Consider the following 21,175-nt stretch of genomic DNA (forward strand, 5'->3'; position numbering starts at 1 on the left):
CCCCTCCCCTCTCCGCGGTACTGAGCTATCGAGTATATGGTTGCGGTATTTCGCATTACCGATTTCGAGGCGTGTTTATCACGCCAGGCGCCCAACAAATTTCGCGGTATTGTTTTAGGTCCAGGGTACATAGTGGACGCCGATTTATTGTGCGCGAGGTAAGTTCTCGGTCATTTTCTCCGAGTGACCGAAGAGCGGGAAAAATTCACGTCACAATCTTTATAACTTTCACCCATTCTCGTCACACAAAATGTAAATGTTATGAATTTTTACTTTTGAAAAATATATAATCAATAATTGTGAATTTAGCGTGGTTTATTCCTCAAAATAATCCATGAAATCATTATCGTTATCCTGTTCGCTAACATTATCATCATCATCATCATCATCATCATCATCATCATCGCTATTTTCGACACCTGTAATTATTACGATAGTTTCATTCGCCCATTTTTCTACAATTATTTCCATACACATATCAAACTGCATGTGCAAATACCATCCGGTCAAGGGTTGGCAAGACAAGATTTTTCTCACGCCAAGCACTGCGTACTACCAGCTTTTCGTTTGCCGATTTTTTTCTCGTTGCATACCCCACGCTAATATGGTTGGGGGTGTGCAGGCTCCGACTTGTTCGCTATAAAGAGTCGTAAAACCCAAAAATTGCATGTGAACATACCATCCGGTCAAGAGTCGACGAGACAAATTTTTTTTCTCGCCAAACACTGTTCGCTACCTGCTTTTCGTTGACCGATTTTTCCCACCACATATACCACGCTGATTAACGACTCATAAAACCCAAAAACTGTATGTGCATATACCAGCCAGTCAAGAGCAGGCAAGACAAGATTTTTCTCACGCCAAACACTGTTCGCTACCTGCTTTTCGTTGACCGATTTTTCCCACCACATGTTCCACGCTGATTGGGGTTGCTGTGTGCAGGCTCAGATCTGTATACCATAAAAATTTTTGGTTCTTTAATGGTGGGGGTGGTACAGAGCTTGGACCCCCCACCGTCACACTCAAATTCTTGCGATCTATCGGCCTATTTAAGCTCAACGCATCCGATGCAGACTCATCAGTCTTACACAATACGTGCGAGTCAAAAGCCTATAATTTTCATTTCTCTGACATACAATTGTTACCTATAACCGTTAAAGTCATGACCGTCGAAGCGTATATGGGACTTGCGGAGCAGATGGAGGGGACGTACAATTTGCTGAGAAGATCACGACGAAGATTAGGCAGTTGCAGCAGCACGCAGTGGTGACGGGTGGAAATATCGGTACTCCTGCGGGTGTACAGTGGGACGATGTGGATAGTGCTTTTGCCAGCCGAATCAGAACGGTGGTTGTCACATATCTCCATCATAAGAATTTGGACGCCTTTCTGGACAATGTGCAGCGCGTCGTCATCGAGAAGTTGGAGCTGGTACTGCGCGGGGAGGGAAATGTGAAGGTTAACCTCATATTATCGTGCAAATTCGAAAATGCCAAGTACGAAGAGATCTCCACCGAAGTTAAGAGTTTCAACACCTCCAACGTGGCGATTCTTCTCCCATCGAGCGATATAAATGGCTGGTTTTCACGTGCACGGGGTGATCTGCTATCAAAGGTGGAAGATTTCGAGCAACGTGATTCTGGCTGGAGTATGATTGAGATCCTCAACATCGCTGTAAATATCAATCGCTACCAGCCTCTCGCCGCGGGAGCTTCAACATTCATCGAGCTGCCCCAAGACAATCAACGGAAGAGAGCGGTGGTGAACGTGATGAACGAGGACGGAAGATGCCTTCTCTGGTCCGTTACAGCAGCCCTCCACCCAGTCAACACTCACACTGAAAAGACTAGCCGTTATCATCGATATATTTCCGAGTTGCACTGTACAGGTATCAAATTCCCTGCTACTCTACATGATGTGGAAAAGCTTGAGAGATTGAATAATTTGCGCATCAATGTATATAGTATAGAATCTCAAACTTTTTCGCATCATGCAAAATCGAATAAAAGCGTCATCGTGCCAATTTATTTGAGTAAAAATTTGCATAGCGTAAACATTGACACGATCCATCTTCTAATGGTTGAGAGTAATCCGGAAGTCGATATGACTGGTGAGTTTGCACCGAGATTCCACTTTGCTTGGATTAAAGATCTTTCCCGATTGGTGAGCATATAATTGTCTGATCATAATGGTCAGCTGTTGTTATGTGACAATTGTTTGTGCCACTTTAGCGTGAAACACGCCTACGACAATCATCGACAAGATTGGTATCATACTAAATAAAGTACGCATGGAATTTCCCAAGTGTAAAGATTTAGCATTTTCCAATTTTCAAAACAAAGGCACCGTTCCGTTTGTCGTATACGCCGATCTTGAATGTATATTAATCCCTGAACCTGTGGATGAATTTGAAACTCGTAAGACTTGTGAAATTCAAAAGCATATCCCGCACAGTGTAGCGTACTATGTACATTGCGCGTACGATGAGACTTTATCGGAGTTCCACGGTAAACGCGGTGTCGATTACATAGATTGGTTTATGAAACAGCTTAAAGATTTATCAATTCAAGTAGAGTCATGCATCAAAAACATAATTCCGATGAAGTCTCTTACCCAAGTGCAACGCGATCGTCACATGCGCGCAAAGAATTGTTATATTTGTGAAAAACTGTTTACCCCTGAGGAGAAAAAGTGTTACGATCACTGTCACTTCACGGGTAAATATCGTGATCCTGCTCATAATCGGTGTAATTTGAATTTTAGAGAGTCGCACACAATTCTAATAGTTTTCCACAATTTGTCCGGTTACGATTCTCACTTTTTAATAAAATCCCTCGCGTCAACTTTTCCCGGTAAAATTACACTGCTACCCATAAATAAGGAGAAATATATATCCTTCACGAAACGCATTGATGGAACAATGATGCACTTGAGATTCATCGATTCGTTCCGATTTATGGCTAGCAGCATCGATAAACTTTCCACATATTTGACCGATACCGATAAACGCATAACACGTAAATTTTATAATAACCCGACTCAGTTCAGTTTGATGACCCGCAAAGGCGTTTTTCCCTATGAATACATCGATTGTTGGAGGAAACTCGATGAAACGCGATTACCTGCAAAGGCGCATTTCTACTCTCATCTCACCAACTGAAATATTAGGGATGCCGATTACGAGCACGCGAAAACTGTTTGGGGGGAATTCCATTTAGAGTCATTGGGGGGCTATTCAGATTTATATTTAAAGACCGATGTTCTTTTGCTTGCCGAAATTTTCGAAAATTTCCGCGCTAGCTGCTTCAAAACATACGATTTAGATTCCGTTGTACTACTACACTGCACCGGGACTTTCTTTTGACGCGATGCTCAAGCATACTAATGTAAATTTGCAACTTTTAGACAACCCTGAAATGGTGTTATTTATTGAAAGAGCCATTTGAGGCGGCGTAGCACAATGTTGTAATCGACACGCTAGATCCAATAATAGATTCATGGGAAAAGATTTTGATTCAAACAAAGCGGAATCGTATCTCACGTATTTTGACGTGAATAATCTGTACGGTGCAGCTATGAGCATGCACATACCAATCGGTTCGTTCGAGTGGGAGTATCAGCACATCGATATGACGAACCATCCGGACGATTCGCCGATCGATTACTTTCTGGAGGCAGATTTGGACTACCCTGTAGAACTCCACGACGATCACAAAGACTTACCTCTTGGACCCGAACATTTTACTCCTCCAGGTAGTAAAAATGCCAAACTCGCGACCACCCTTCACCCCAAAACAAAGTATATATTGCACTATAGAAATTTGAAACAGTGTTTGAGTTTAGGATTAAAAGTAACGAAAGTGCACAGAGTTTTAACGCTTGCACAATCTCCATGGCTCGAGCCTTACATCACGCTCAATACAGACATGCGTCAGCGGTCTAGGAATGAATTTGAGAAAAACTTTTACAAACTCATGAATAACGCTGTGTTCGGCAAAACTATGGAGAATGTGCGAAATCATAAAGATGTCAAATTGGTCACAAAATGGGAGGGAAGAGGTGGTGCGAGAACGCTTATTGTCCGAGCAAACTTTCACAGCTGCACCATATTTGGCACTGATATGGTTATCATTGAAATGAATCCTGTCAAAGTTCACTTCGCCAAACCTATTTACGTCGGCGCATCAATTCTAGATCTGTCAAAAATCTTTCTCTACGATTTCCACTATAATTATATTAAAACCAACTTTTCGAATAAACAAGCTAAATTGATGTATACCGACACAGACAGCCTTATTTATCAATTCAATGTGCCCAATATGTACGATATCATCAAACGTGATGTAGATACCTCTGACTATCCGCCCGACAATGTGTATGGTATTCCCCTCAAAAACAAAAACAAACTAGGACTAATGAAGGATGAAAATAATGGTAAAATTATGACAGAGTTTGTGGGACTGCGAGCAAAGCTGTACACATTTACTACGATGGGTGAGGATGGGGAAAAATATGACAGTGGCGTAAAAGTGAGTAAGCGTGCCAAGGGTGTAAGAAATTCATCGATAAATAGCATCACGTTTGATGATTTTAAGCGCTGTCTGACGGCTTACCAAGAGTTGACTCTTCCACAGTGTTTGATACACAGCAAAAAACACGAAGTAAGCACGATCGTACAAAAAAAATTGGCTCTGAGTTCGCAGGATGACAAGCGGAAATTGATACCTGGACAGACCGACACCGTACCTTGGGGGTTTGTCCCAGCCCCCCAATAGCTATAGGATAAACTGTGGACATAGAATTGGGTATTTGCATGATTTTTATATTTCTTAACTTTTGATGTTTTTCGATTCTATAAATTTTTTTAGAATTTTTGAAAAAAAAATATTTCGTTTTTGTTTATAAGTATTTAAATAATTTAATAAATAAAAGTGGTCCTAAATCACATAAAAGTCACGTGACATAAAACGGAATGTGATTGGTTTGACATTATTGTGCTCCTACTGGCGCGTTTATTTGAATCCACAAAGAGTAATGTACAATATTTTCTAGCGCTAAAAAAATTTTAAGTAAGTCTTTTACGTTTAATTAACAATTAACGTACAGTTTTTAGCAATCACCAAGTTTTCAATGTGTTTAAAGCCTCTATCAGCTAGTACAGCAGCATCTGGTTTCAAACAATCCAAATATCCAGATTGAGAGACGATTTCAGCATCCGATGTTCTACCACCGAATCCAGGTGAAATAAAATTAACTATTCCATCAGGAGTACAAGAAACTAAATATTTAACCGTATTACACTTTTTGTATTCAGACCAAGTCGATGATTGTTTTACAGGATCTGTTGGCTTTTCTATTTCAATTTCTAAACAATCAATTATTGATTCTACTGCAGCATAACGACTTCGAAAGCTTATTGGCAACTGACGTTTGATTCTTGCTGATGAAGGCCAAATAATAAAGTCTTTTAAATATTTTGCCATGATTGGTAAAGTCTTTGTAAATATGCGACTTATATTAGAAGTGTACATTCCAAAATCATCAGCTAAAATAGCAAAACTTTCATTTAATCGTATTTTTTTTAACGTGATAAATACATCAACGTCAGTTAAGTTAGCAGTACGTAAAATATCAATAAGATCCATACAGTCACTCGGGATTCCGATATATTTACGAGGCGATAATCGAATTCTCTCAAATGTTTGCTTCGAGTTACATTTTTGAAATTCTTCTTGTTGAAATGCACTTTTCCATTCATTTTCAGTACTTGCATGTGTGGATAAAAAATTATCTGATGAAGAAGTGGGAAATGAACTCACTGTTGTGTTAGGTGATAAATTTGAGATGTTAGGCGATAGATTTGTCAGTTGACGATTGTTCGTTGGCAAAGAACAAGAATTGTGCAGATTTTTGTTCTCAAATGACAGTTCAATTGGAGACGTTGCACGATCTTTAGTCTGAGGTTTACATTGAACTTTCGTACTTCTGCATGAGCTCCTTATTTTAACTTGAACAGCAACATTAATTTTTTCATTTCCAGTAGCGAGATAATCATGACAAACATTATTGAATGCTGGTATCATTTCAGATCCTTGATGATCGTTGATATTCATATTATTGAATATATTATTATTAGAATGTTCTTCAGCAATACAATTGAGTGACTCAATCACTTCTAGATTAACATTATCCATTGTACTGCTAGAGTTTTGGTCTAGTGTTAAATTATCAATAGATAAATCAAGTTTTTCAAAACCTTGTTGATGAACTTCCATTGAACGAGCATCATCTATGTTTATGGGATTTGGTTCATGAATAAATTTATGCGGCACAACATTATTTTTTATCCGCTTGTTACCACCAACCATTGTCCACTCCAGCCAATTGTCCATATCCACTTTTAGCTAAAATGAATAAATTCAATCTTTAATTTACGTAATAAAATAAAAGTGTAATTTTAGGTTATAATTTTATTTAAAATCAATTTTGCTTATTTTTAATGAATACTTACGTCAAAATGATCTTCACAACAATAAAGCCGAGTTGATGCTGAATAACAAGTTTTATTTCCACATGCATCCAACCAATTTTTACGCTTTGAAGCATTTGATGGAACATTAATAAAAATTTTGTTTGGGGTAGATTTACCAGTATTTTTACAAGTTGGTACTATACACCAACAAAAATCGTTTTTTAATGACATATTAAATAATTTAATAACTTTAGTTTACAATAAACAGCACTATCAGACGTTCTTTTCATCAATCACAACACAGAGCAACAGCTGATTACACGTACGGCGTGCTTACAGGAGAACTTGGCGCTAAAAATTTCAAAAAAATTCAGCATTGTGACGTCACATACGCGAGATGGAGCTACTTATTCATTTAAATATTGCCTTTTTTTTATTTATTAAATTATTTAAATACTTATAAACAAAAACAAAATATTTTTTTTTGTCTAAAATTCTAAAAAAATTTATAGAATCGAAAAACATCAAAAGTTAAGAAATATAAAAATCATGCAAATACCCAATTGATGTAAATATTTGATGTTTGATGCCTCGAACGATCCACCATCGGGCGGAGACGTTTCACGATCAATACGATATTTAATGGATTTGAAGTTTCAAAATGTGAATTCATATACTCAACAATTATTTATTTATTATTATTAATATATCGAGCAATTATTAATATTTATTCGTTTACCACGAGAAAAGTTTTCAGAAAATGAAAAAAAATTTTCAGAAAACGAAAAAAAGTTTTCAGAAAATGAAAAAAAGTTTTCAGAAAATGAAAAAAAGTTTTCTGAAAACGAAAAAAGTTTTCAGAAAATGAAAAAACGTTTTCTGAAAATGAAAAAAAGTTTTCCAAAAAATAAAATGTGTAATAATCGTATGGCAAAATTGCATATTATCATTATTATTATCATTATTATTATTATTATTATTATTTTCGTAGTACAAAGAATGGCACATGTGCGTACAAAGGAGATAAAATGTGGAAATATTTGTATATTCGAAATCTTTTATTGTATTTCGGAAAATACATACAAATTGTGTTACATGTCTGTTTTATTTATCCAACTATTGTGCGAACTATCAAAACCCAACCACTTCACATGGAACAGATTCCCCCGTTTGCGTAATACTTTCTCCACAAGGTAGCCGTCGGGATATTTCACTTTGGCGAGCTCTTCCTCGTAGAAGCCCCCCTCGATGAGATGATCTTGATAATCGGTAAGTTTGTAGGTGGGTGGATTGGTATTTTTCACCTCACTCACGGTGAATATTTCTGTCGTCCAGTTGGGTGTATAGCCTTTTTCAAATACATTCTTGTACTTGCTGATTCGAACTCGATCGCCTACACTGAATTTCCGCGCTCGATCACTTCGTTTGATTTGCCGAGGCTTGTACACGCTACGATACAGCTGTTTTTCATTCTCCGTGCTAACATCCACCGGTTTCATCCGAATCGTGCGATGTTTGGTGTTGTTGTGGGACTTCATTAAATCATTCAAAACATTAATCCACTCGTACGATCGTTGAAGAGTAAACCGCTTCCACATTTTATTCTTCAATGTTCGATTGAAACGTTCGCATATCGACGCCTTTAAGTTGCTAAATGTCGAATACATGTTGATATTGTGATGCTTCACGAGGGCTTTGAATTCGCTGTTGTAAAATTCTTTGCCTCGATCAATGTGCAGATGTGTAGGTATACGACTCTGGATCAGTACAGATTTCATGGCAGCAGCAACATCTTTCCCACTGTTGGACTTTATCGGCACCGCCCACGCGTACTTGGAAAATATATCGATGATTGTTAGTAGGTATTTGTATCTCTTGTTGCACGAGCTGTATGCAGTCATATCGACGAGATCAGCTTGCCAGGTCTCATCCAGTCCGCGTACATCTACGATTCAGCGCGGATAGTTGCGTCGAGCCTGCCTGTGAAGTTCGGCAGCTATTACAGTCTTCATTGTTCCCAACTCTTCACCTATCAATTTTTCGAATTGCCGTCCAACCACGCTGGTTCCTCAATCGATACTAATTCCCTGCTGGTCTGTCCCGGCGTCGGTGTTGCTTGCTTCCCAATAAGTTTGATGCGATTCAACGTGTTTCCTATGATTTTGTCAGTTATGCGTAGCTGTTTCAACTCTTCGTTGTGATTATGCACGAAACTCTCAAAATTTGATTGAAAAGTATCCACAATATCCACAGCCATAGATCATAAAGCGGTATTGAGAACTTTTAGGGAAACGGCATCGTTTTCCATCTGCGGATCAGCGGTATTACACAATCGTTTGCCGTCTATATCCTACTGATTGTCGTTGGTGGTTTTGAATCCGACACCCGGAGGCCCTCGAATAAATTTTTTACCACCACCACGCTCCGAGTGTCGTCCGAATATGTCTATGCTCATCACTGGACGGTCACTGAACAAATGATGATTTCATGTTTACACGCCGCTAATAAACGATTCCAGCCTCGCGCAACTCCTCAATAATGGAGACTATTTTGTTGGAATGGCTGGTATTGCCTGCAGCCTGTGACGCCATAAGCAGCCGGAGACGATCTACAATTTCATTTGCATCATCCCAGTAGACGTAATCAACATCTTGCCCCTCCTTTCGCGCAATCTTATAGTCGGGTAAGCCTTTACCTGGTTTTTTCGGCGAGCCAACGTGTAGTGCAATGAAATTTCTATACTTTGCGCTTTTTAAATCATCTGGAAGGCTTCCATCGGCTTGGTAACGTTTTCGATGCGCATTTGTCGTCGTTACAATTTTTATATAATCATTCTTGTCCGCGTCATTTACAACCGATGCATCGGGTGATTTTTTAAACAGTAATTCAAGTAATCCAGGTGTTCTCTCATAAATTTTATCCCCCATATTGACCAGATTATCAGTGGAATTGATCGGTGTATCACCAATCATCATACCGTTTATCAACTTTCGTACACCGTATGTGGTATCCAAATCCCTCTTTTTACTTGAGCTGAACATTTTCAAATATTGTGCTGTGGAATCCGTTGTTTTCTTCACCGGTGTACTTGTAGTAGAAAATTCACCAAACTTCAGTGTTTTATCATTTGCATCCATGAAATTCCCCTCATCCATATCCGCATCCTCCTCATCATCATCATCATCATCATCCCCGATACTCTCGTCATCTTTTTCTTCTTCTTTTTTCATTGTCACATCCGGTAGTTCCGTTTTAATTTCACGTTTAATATGCTGCTGCTGCTGTCTTGAGGTATCAACCAATTTTTGCAACGGTGTTACTGAAGGCTTTAATACCTCTCCCATAACCTGTTCGGTCGTGTCCTAGTCCAACTTGAGCATCTTATGCTTCCGCCGTATGACATCGGATGCTTTTGATATTTCACTCAACGTATCGCTATGCTTACGAATCTTGGCACTCTCCATGTTGCCGGCTCGATTGTTGCAACGAAACTGTGCAAGTTTATGTTAGTTTATGCTTATAAAGCAGTCAAACCCCTTCCTATATCGCCCCCCATTGATTTCACAATCCTTGTCAATTACGGTAAAACTGTAATTGTCATCATTCCAGCATGCCGAGCACAAGTCTTGAAATTGCTGATACGTCATGTACGTGTTTACATGATCGTTGTAGATATGTTTCAGATTCATATCATCCTGCCGAAATAGCACCAATGAGTTTGCATTGTCACGCACTAGGTGTTTTGGAATGCGCGCGTACGTTTGACTTACGATTAGATAAAAACTATCGATATCGCAATGCCTGCCCATGCTGAAGTATGCTCTGATATTATCCTGCTTTTCAAAAGCCACATCGTTGAAAATCATAACAGAGTTGGGGCGAGCATCTTCCGGTTTTACAACCTCATCGTTCTCGCGAAACGGGAAATAACCCACTCCCTGCACGGGTTCCAGTAACTTTTACAAAAATTGATACTTTGGCTGGATGAGAGATTTCGAATAGACGTAGACATTTTCGAATCGCAATCCATTGCCGTGGGTGATGAGTGCGAGAAGAGCGTTAGTTTTACCGCAATTGGATGGCCCGCAAAAAATTGCTCTCACGGTATTTGGCAGCAGTTTTCCATGTCGTTTTCCTATCTTCCTCTTACCACGTCGAACCATTTTATCGAAATTTACGATAGGTAGTTTATTAGGCTGATCTTGAAATCTCATGATGCTTCTTGTTGCCCGACTATGAGGATGTGCACACGGAAGAAACGCGGTGGTGGTTTGTTAAATAAAATCATCAATTATCTCCCAGTTGAATTGCATGTGCCAGGGTATCAGTACTGCGGACCTGAAACGAAATTGGCCAAGAGGTTGGCTCGTGGAGATTCGGGGATCAATCCGCTGGATGCCGCGTGTAAAGACCACGACATTGCATACGCAAAGAATCGCGATATCGCAGCAAGAAATCTTGCCGACAAAGCGCTCGCTGAGAAGGCGTGGAATCGCGTCTTGGCCAAGGACGCTAGTGTGGGTGAAAAGGCTGTAGCCTGGGGAGTCACCAACACCATGAAAGCTAAATCTAAACTCGGAATGGGCTTAGCTGCGAAGCGGTTGAAACTTGGAGCGGCTGCGAAGAAGAAATCTAGAACTGGCGGGAAGAGTAAACAGCGGAAGAGAACTGTGAATCTTAAATCTATCATCACAGCAGCAAAGGTCCCCATGCGACCGGGTTATAAAGCCGTCGAGTCGGCGTTGGCGGGTGCTCGTGCGGCTGCGCGTGGGACTGGGAAGAATATTCGTATGCCTCGCGTTATACATGTGCCTGATAAAATTGGCGGCATCCTGCCGTTTCTCATTCCAATTCTGGCCAGTCTAAGCGCTACTGGGGCTCTTGCGGGCGGTGCTGCAGGTATAGCTAAAGCTGTCAACGAAGCTAGTGTCAACAAACATCAGATGAACGAGGCCAAACGGCACAATACAACAATGGAGGCGATTGCTTTGGGCAAGGGATTATACCTGCGACCCTACCGCAGCGGAATGGGCCTATACTTACGTCCGGCAAAAAACTAGTAAAGCTGCCACACCGAGCTCTCACCAACATAGATTTACGCAACTATGCTAAAAATATGAAAATTCCGCATTTTCGTGGTGTTTTCATGTGGAATGATCTGCCGAAATCAGGACCAAAAATGCGAGAATCCGCAATTATTAATCTTGATGATAAAAACGGTCTAGGGCCACATTGGGTTGCGTACAAGAAAAATGGTAACTATGTTGTGTATTTCGATAGTTTCGGTGATTTGAAACCGCCTAAGGACTTGATGAGGTATCTCGGTGTTGGTAGCGTTGAATACAATCATAAGAGTTATCAAGAATATGATACTGTGATTTGCGGCCACTAGTGCCTCAAGATTCTCAGCGAACAACTATAAAAAGACAAGTGTTACTTGAGCAAGCATTAGTCATGCCAGAATCGTTGACGTTAATACTGTCGGGCACATCCTCCGTGCTGGAGGCTCAATATTTCCCCCCAATCGAGTTATCACCAGAGAAGAACCATGTTCTCGGACTCGTCGAGTTCCTGACATTCAATTCAATACCCAATATTCATGAGAGGTGTAATAAATTTTACCTGAAATGAGCGGACAACAGCAGAGAGAGCATCGCGATACCCATGGGAAGCTATGAAATTGAGGATATTGAAAATTTTCTGCGTAAGGAGCTACCCTTCGACATCACCCTTAGTCTGATAACTAACATCAACGAGCTGAACAGTAAAGTCACATGCAATCATGTGGTAGACTTTAAGCCCAAAGATTCGATCGGCCGATTATTGGGTATTATTAAATAGATTGCATGGATTATTGGGATAGATAAATAAACGTGCTCTTAGTTAGGCTTGCTACACAGAAACACAGATTTATTAGATACTAGTGTATAGTGTAGTGTGTGTCTGTGTGTGTATGTGAATACATATATAGATATACAAAGTATAATAGTTTCAAGCTAACACTCCCTCTAAACTATTAATAACAAAATAAAAAAATAAGAAATGTAATGAGAAAAAACTAAATAACATTTTTGTAAACAATTTTAGTTTGTTGTGATAATAGAAAAAGTCTTATAATTAATTATCACTTGTTTCTTCTAATCCTGAGTTGTTGAGGCAGAATAGATGTTTTTCTTTCTTCAGCGGCTTCGTCAGATAATCAGCTACCATCTTCGTACTTGATACATGTTCAATTTCAATGATGTTGTTTTTCCACATATCCCTTATGAAGTGGTGTTTGATGTCGATATGCTTGACTTTCCTTTTGTAGCTTTCATTCTCAGCTAGATTTATTGCACTGTTGTTATCTACTTTTATAATTATTGGTTTAGAAGCTACTTCTGGATCAAACTCCATGATTAATTGTTTCAACCACTTAGCTTCTGAGCAGGCAGCGGATAAAGCTTGATATTCGGCTTCACAAGTAGAGGCTGCAATTGTCTTCTGCTTTTTTGTTGACCATGAGATTGGAGAATCTCTACTAGTATTTGTGTAAACGTCTCGTGCCACGCTTTTGATCCTTGTTTGAGTCCATATATTGCTTTGTTCAACTTTAATACTTTATCTTCACTTCCTTTTTGTACAAATGGTTCTGGTTGATTGACGTAAATTTCTTCTTTTAGTAAACTTTTCAAGAATGCAGCATCCACATCCAAATGATAAATCTCCAGATCATACTTCATGGCTAGACTCACCAAAAATCTAATTGTAGCGTAGCGTACAACTGGTGCAAATGTCTTGAAATAATCGATGTTGATGGTTTGCATGAATCCTTTGGCGACGAGTCTTGGTCTGAGTCTTACTATTTTGCCATTTTCATCTCTCTTGATCTGGAACACCCATCTTAAGTCAATCGGTTTTCTATCTTTGGGTAATTCTACAAGTGTAAAAGCTTCATTTTCGTTAAATCTTTCCATTTCAACTTTCATTGCTTGGTACCACTCATCTCTGAGTTTTGAATTAAGAGCTTCTTGCCAAGTTTTAGGCTCTTTTATCTTTTCTGTTTCCTCTTCTCTTTTTCTTTTTGTTTTGACATTCGCAGTCATGACGTAGTCTTTAAACTTTGCTGGTGGATTCTTGTTTCTCGTAGGCCTGGTCGGAGTCTGTGTTATCACTTGCTCTCTGACTTCTTCTTCTTCTTCTGCTTGCCTATTTTCAAGTTGATTTTGCTGTTGATCGTCCATTTCTTGTCTATGAATTTCAACTGTTTCATCTAATGACATGTCCACTATACCTGTTGAGTCTCTTTCTTCTTCTATTTCTTGATTTAAATTTATTTTTTCTAGGCACTTTTCAAGTGGTAAGTATACAAATTCTTCTTCTTTTTCTTCTTTTTCAGGTAAAGTAACCGCTGGAGCTTCCTTTGGTTTGAACAACATTTCCTCTTCTATGAAAATTACGTCCCTGTTAACGGTAATCTTCTTTGTGTTGTGATCAAACAACCTGTAGCCTTTCTGAGTTTCACTATAACCAATAAACATTCTTTTACTTGATTTTTCATCCCATTTCTTTCTCTGTTCTTTTGGTATATGTTTCATTGCTGTACATCCAAAAACTTTTAAGTGACTTAAGTCTGGCTTTCTGCCTGTGTAAATTTCAAATGGCGTTGATTGAATACTTCTTGAAGGTGAACGATTGATCAGATAGTTTGCTGTATATGATGCCTCGGCCCATAGATACTTTGGAGCATTTGACTCTAATAAGATTGTCCTTGCTTTTTCCACGATGGTTCTATTTTTCCTTTCAGCAACTCCATTCTGCTCTGGTGTGTAAGGGCATGATGATTCCCATCTTATGCCTTTCCTTTTGAGAAAGTCTTGAACTTTTTTGTCCTTGTATTCCAGTGCATTGTCAGATCTGAGAGTTTTCATTTTCTTATTTGTTTGATTCTCGGCCAAATTTACATAATCTTGTAAATACTCCAGTAAGTCTGATTTTGCCTTTAAAAAATATACGTGTGTGAATCTGCTCATGTCGTCTGTGAAGGTGAGTATATACCTTGCTCCACCTAATGAGCTAATATTCATTGGGCCACACATATCAGAATGCACTATCTGAAGTAATTCTTCTGCTTTTTGGCTTTCTTTTGGGAATGGCAATCTTGTTTGTTTACCTTTGATACAGCTTTCACATGCCTGATGGTCTATTCCAATAATTTTACATCCAGTGGCCATTTCGTTTAACTTTAGCATGTCATGCGTGTTCAAATGGGCTAATCTTCTGTGCCATATAGCGTTTGGCACTTTTGAAGTTTTGGCTAGAGCTGCAGTTTCTTCATCTTTTCTGATAAACTTCCACATCTTTCCTTCTTTGATTGCTGTGGCAACAATTTGATTAGTCTTCTTATTTATAATATCACATTTTTCGTCATCAAAACTTGCTCGAAATCCAGTCACGGTTAGTCTGTGTACGGAGGCTAAGTTTGCATGTAGTTTAGGTACGAGTAGTGTGTTCTTTAAAATCACTGGTTTGTCCATGTTTGATAGGTTAACTTTAGCAACTCCTTGGCCAGTGGATTCTACTAACCTATTATCAGCCAACCTTACCATCTTTGGTTTTGTTGTGTTAAATTCAGATAAACACCTCTGAAATGGTGTCATGTGTTGAGTACAGCCTGAGTCCAGATACCAATCTGACTCCTTACACTTTTCATTTGTAATCATCCATACAATAGCGACTGCTTCTTCATCGTCATCTTCTTTTGCCAAGTTGCTGGTTTCTGTTTTCACTCTGCAGTCTTTTGCTATGTGTCTATAGGTGTTGCATTTGAAGCATCTTCTATTCTTGTTGCTATTGTTATTGAACTTGTCGTTATTGAACTGCTTCTTGTAGTTATTCTTCTTGTTGAAGTTGTTATTGTTGTTGTTGAACTTCTTTCTGTTAAAATTCCTTGCTGCGTAAGCATTTTCTGTTGCACTTTTCTCATCTTTTATCACATCTTGAAGGATAATAGATTTAACTGTCTCTGCTGTAAGCTTTTGACCTGATCCTTCAAGTCCCATCACCATAGGATCATACTTGTCAGGTAAGCCAGCCAGAAGCAGAGCACCTACCAGTTCACTATCCAATTTCATCTTAAGAGATTCCAACTTCTGAACTGTGTCAGATATTTTATTGACGTAATCTTCTGTATTAGGGTAATCATCAAGTTTGGTACTTACTAACGTTTTCAGTAGACCCACTTTTCTATTTAGGCCACCTCCATCGAATGTACTCTTCAGCTCGTCCCACATTTGCTTCGGAGTGGAGCACTTTTTAATATGAGAGTAGTTTTTCACATGTATTGAGCTGATGATTCTAGATTTCGCCTTATTCATTTTGTTTTCATCACGTGTATAGCTTTCAGTATCTTCTATACAACCCCACAGATCTTGGTCTTTTAAATAATATTCCATTGCAAAGGACCAGTCTGAGTAATGTTCTTTCGATTGTAGTTTAATTATACCAGCTAGCTGTACGTCAGCCATCATCACTTAGATCTGGTATTTACTTTTAGTTTTGATCAATATTAACACCTAGCACTATATTGATTCTCTTGTCTCAATATCTCTCTGCACAAAGTTTTTGACGTTTTAACTAATATTGTAACGCAAAAAATGAGATAAATGAGAAAAATGTTTGTATAGTATAAAACACAGCACTAACACACCACAAAGGTTAGAAAAATTTTCAGAGCAACGATCACGTGCGCACTTAGCCACACTATAGCAGTTTTGGGGTTAGAATTTATTTTGTCCAATTTCCACTATGAATTCACTGAAACCACCAAAAATAAACTTTTATCTCGTTAAATCCGAACGGTGCAATCAATAATTTAAACAAATTATAAGGCCCATAACCTATTATTAAATAGATTGCATGGATTATTGGGATAGATAAATAAACGTGCTCTTAGTTAGGCTTGCTACACAGAAACACAGATTTATTAGATACTAGTGTATAGTGTAGTGTGTGTCTGTGTGTGTATGTGAATACATATATAGATATACAAAGTATAATAGTTTCAAGCTAACATTGGGATTTAAGGTGGTTGAGCTATCACGAAACGTTACTCATAAATCTGAATTACCCGTAGCCATACTGAAGGTTAATACTTTACGCGTTGAGTGTAGCATAACCACAGGGGCGTATATAAACGAGCATCGAGCTCACACGATTCACGAATTTTTCCCAACCGTTTCATCGGGACATAAGATTGTTGAAGTGCCTACCAACGTCATTTATCTACCAATCGCCGTACAGTCGATACATCATTTACAGCTGAGAATAGTCGATCAAGACGACGAGCTGATTAATTTTCGCGGCGAAACGATTACCGTACGTTTACACGTGAAATCACTCAAATAATGGGAATCGTGTTTGAGACGAGAAAGTTGGGCAAAAGTTATAAAAGTCAAACGTCATGGTCAAAAATCATCATACGCCCGACACCTCTGACAACGTTTACACCGCCTACGAGACTGACACCTCTGAACGTTCGGTTTCTCCAGAGCCTGGGTCTTCGATTACGTGGAAATTTTCGAAAATAAGAATTCGTGTTCGCTGCATCCTGTGTGTGTTACCATGGAAGAAATAATGAGAATACAGAAGCCTGTGGTATTCGACGAATCGATCGCGCACTCTGAGATTCATGCTCATCAGCCGTTTGCATCATCCACCTTCCAGAACAACGATGAAATCCATATTGTTGTTCAACATCAAGACTTGTGTCTACTGCCCAGTAAAAGCTCTGTACACATTCATGGAAAAATCACAAAGGATGATGGTGTGGCTGCGGTGACGGTAACGAAATTGATCAATATGGCTATTTGTCATTTGTTTGAGGAAGTTCGCTATGAGTTGAACGGTGTAGAGATTGATCGGAATAAAAATGTTGGCATCACCAGCACTATGACGGGTTACGTATCATTCACTCCAGGCCAGCAATATAGTCTGGAGAATACCGGGTGGTTGAGTGGGGATAAGGAACTAACCGATGCCGCTGGAAATTTCGATGTTGTTTTACCGTTAAATTATGTGCTAGGCTTCGCCGAAGATTATCGTCGAGTTATCGTCAATACTAAACATGAGTTAATTCTCACCTACGTTCCAACACTGATTTGAATGCCGTTATTCAGACCTCGGCGACGGAAAACTTTAAAATCACCCTAAATAAAATCGAGTGGTTGTTGCCCTACATCAAACTGGCAGATAAACCAAAAATCCAGCTACTCAACTACTTCGCCAACGATCCGGCCATATCCATGAGTTTTCGTTCTTGGGAAACATACGTGTATCCGATGCTCCCATCAACAACGCGGCATATATGGTCAGTCAAGACATCGACGCAGCTTGAGAAGCCAAGATATGTCGTTCTAGGATTTCAAACTGCAAGGAGAAACGAGCCGCTGAAAAATGCTGGCGTATTTGATCATTGTCGGATCAGGGATGTAAAACTCTTCCTCAACTCACAGTGCTATGCCTACGGAAATATGAATCTTGATATATACAATAATCAATACGCCATTCTCTATGATATGTATGTTCGGTTTCAAATGACCTACTATAACAAAGAAGCTGAGCCTTTGCTATAGAAGCGTGAATTTATAAACCAAGCTCCCCTTATCGTCATCGATTGCTCCAAGCAGAACGAAACATTGAAAACTGGACCTGTGGACATTCGATTGGAATTTGACTCAAGCATTACGTTCCCACCACACACTTCCGCCTACTGCATGATCTTGCATGACCGCATTGTTGAATATAATCCGATTAGTGGTACTGTAAAAAAATTGGTATAAGTCAATTTTGGAGTAATAATATGCTTAATTAATATGGATATTGAAAATAATATGTATAATTTTACTCGCCAAATTGAGAATAAGATAATTTAGAATAGAATAAGAAAACTAAATGTAATTGATGTTAAATAAAAAAATTGTTAAAAGCATTCCAAACGCCATTTTAAACCTTCCTTCAGGGGTCATTTCCTGGAATTTTTTCAATAGATCTAGCGGGAATTTTACCCTATCCGATTTATGTGCGGCTTTCCGGCGCCAAACAAGTCTTGACAGGAATTATGTTGTGTGTGTGTGTGTCAAATCCTATGAAAATAGCCATCTTGTGGCAAACCGCGAAAATGATCAACGGCGGGGGGGGGGGGGGGTAGTGCCGCGGATTGGGAGGGGTGGCGCTGCGGATTTGGGGGGGGGGGGGGGGTAGCACCGCGGATTGGGGGGTGGGGGGTGGGGGGGTAGCGCCACGGATTGGGGGGAGGGTGGGGGGTGTAGCGCCGCGGGTTGGGGGGGACTAGGGGGGAACGCCGCCATCTTTGGATTAGAACTCTCATGTATACACTACTTACCTCGATATCGCAACACATGAGCGGTACGACCTCCCCTCTCACCAACGATGCAGCACAGCTGAGGGTAAACATCTCCGACCACCTTCCGACGTCCCGATACCTCGATACCTGTCGTCGAGAAAGAAGAAAAACAAGCGGCGAGGGATTATCGCCGCTTACCTGTGGAACAGACCTACGCGACCTGCTGGCCCAATTAGAATAACGCAAATTTGAGGAAGAATCACGTGACAGCAGCACGACGAAAATCAGGATCATCGCTCGTCTCGACACTCTACGTTCAGTTTTCCATTAATCAAGACGTGCTCTCGTAGTACCCAGAATTATTATCGCTATCCATAGATTCAGTTCTCGCTTTATTACCGCATCTTCGGTGCCTGTTCTATCTTCTTTTTACGTAAGTGAGGTTCCTTTTCTATTTTGTGAAGCCACGAAATTACTTGCAATATATCGTATCTTTATCTCTCTCTCTCTCTCTCTCTCTCTCTCTCTCTCTCTCTCTCTCTCTCTCTCTCTCTCTCGCAGTCGGTCTGCGTGAGCCACCTGGGCTCGTACCTTATTTTCTACTATTCCTTATCTTATCACTTTCTATTTCTCATTGCAAGTAACTTCGCGACTGGTTGACTCTTACTTACGCATTGTTAGTGACTATTGCTTTATTTTACTATCTCTCTCTTCTAGAATACCTAAATATCTAATATCGCTGTATAGCAGCGTGTTCTGTTAAATTGTCAATTCTTATCTTAGCTATTGAGCATTACTATTTCGTTATACTTTTTCTGATTAATTCATAACTGTTTCTTTACCTATTATCTTTGATGCGTGCATGCGTGAGGACGATTTTGAGTGTCACGAGACACACATTTAACTATTCGATACTTTGCCGAAAACCTTGGTAGGTAAATAATTTTATTGAATATTCCATTTTAATTCTATGTGTAAACTATAATATAATTGTAATGAATTCTACTGGTATTTTTGTACATATTGCGGGAATTTTTTAGACAGACGGTTGCATTTCAGACAGTCTTTTACTAGAGGATTTGGCCCATCCACTATATCGCCATCGGGTCCTGGTGTATAATGTAGGAGGCATTTGAGGCAACTGGCAATCTTGTCGTCCATTTTCATCGGTACATATCTGCATGAAAATTCAAACTTGTTGAACTCCCCACCATGGTATTTTATTTGCAGACGATTTTCCCTAGCCATGTTACTCATTTCAGCCAGCTGATCACAATCTTCTTGTAGAACCCTCGCAATTCTCGGTGGTAAAAAGACGTTGTATTCTCCCTCGATCGTCTCCAGAACGCGTACCCCAAATTTTTTTTTGACCAGTCGTAACCCAGTGACGTCATACACCTCCCCAATTTCGAGTTCCGACATCTTCTTGGTCGGCAGATTCTCCAGGTGGCTGACGTGGTTAATTTTTGTCAGATCCATTGCGTTTCAATCAGAGTTTCTTTTTTTCACAAGTCCGAACAGTTCCTGACGCGAAGAGACGATGAGATCAAAGTTACTATCGGATGAGGCTCACGTTTTATATACCACCCATCCCCACTACAATTTTCCATCGGACAAGTCTCAACAAGCATTTCGTAGGTAGAATTTTTATGGACCCACCCCTCTTGTCCCAGACTGGTTTATTGACAATACCATCTGGTATTGCGTGAGAAAAAAAATTTCACGATATATTCAAAGCATTCAACCGCTATTTTGAAGCATTTTATTTCACCTCTCCCCCCCCCCCCCCCCCCACTACCATCTCCACCTAATAAAAATCCCCTATTCCGCAGGTCTCGACCTGAATTTCGTGAGAAATTTTTTTTTACTAACTATTCAAACCATCCAACCGTTATTTTTTGAGAGGTTCTATTTCACCCAACCACACAATGAAAAAAAAGTTCCCATCTTGCAGCGAACATTGGAAACAGCGCAGAGTCGATCGGTGGAATATCGATTGATCGATAATGCGGTGCGGCGCCACATGCGACAAACCTGCGCCAACACCCTGTAACACCAACTGTCGGTAAAAAATGCCAGCCATCTAATGATAAAAATTTGAAGTGTCCGCTCATCCAACGGCAAAAAATCAAAATGGCTACTCATCTGACAACGCAAAAAAATTTAATTGTCAAACTGTCTGTCGGTAAAATCGAGCAAAAGTACTGGTGGCGCCATCTATGTTAACGCTTCAGCCAGTAACAATATCGTAATTAAGGCTTACCATCGCGGTGGTATCATACCAACTGTCGGTAAGGTAGGAGTCGGGCTACTCTGCCGGTATGCCGCCATTTTTTTGGTCCAGACCTCTCATATCTATA

At 39.7% G+C, this 21,175-nt stretch overlaps 1 protein-coding gene across 1 annotated transcript; it reads right to left on the minus strand.

Moving 5' to 3' along the window:
* Positions 1-5,084: 5,084 nt before the first annotated feature.
* Positions 5,085-6,601, minus strand: LOC124302829 (uncharacterized). The gene is made up of 2 exons (XM_046759396.1): positions 6,512-6,601; positions 5,085-6,404 (listed from the first exon to the last, which is right to left on the minus strand). Exon 2 carries the CDS (start codon positions 6,390-6,392, stop codon positions 5,085-5,087), a length of 1,308 nt encoding a protein of 435 aa, XP_046615352.1. The 5' UTR covers positions 6,393-6,404; positions 6,512-6,601.
* Between the last annotated feature and the right edge of the window lie 14,574 nt (positions 6,602-21,175).

Source organism: Neodiprion virginianus, chromosome 4, assembly GCF_021901495.1.
Source record: "Neodiprion virginianus isolate iyNeoVirg1 chromosome 4, iyNeoVirg1.1, whole genome shotgun sequence".
Classification (NCBI taxonomy): Eukaryota; Metazoa; Arthropoda; class Insecta; order Hymenoptera; family Diprionidae; genus Neodiprion; species Neodiprion virginianus.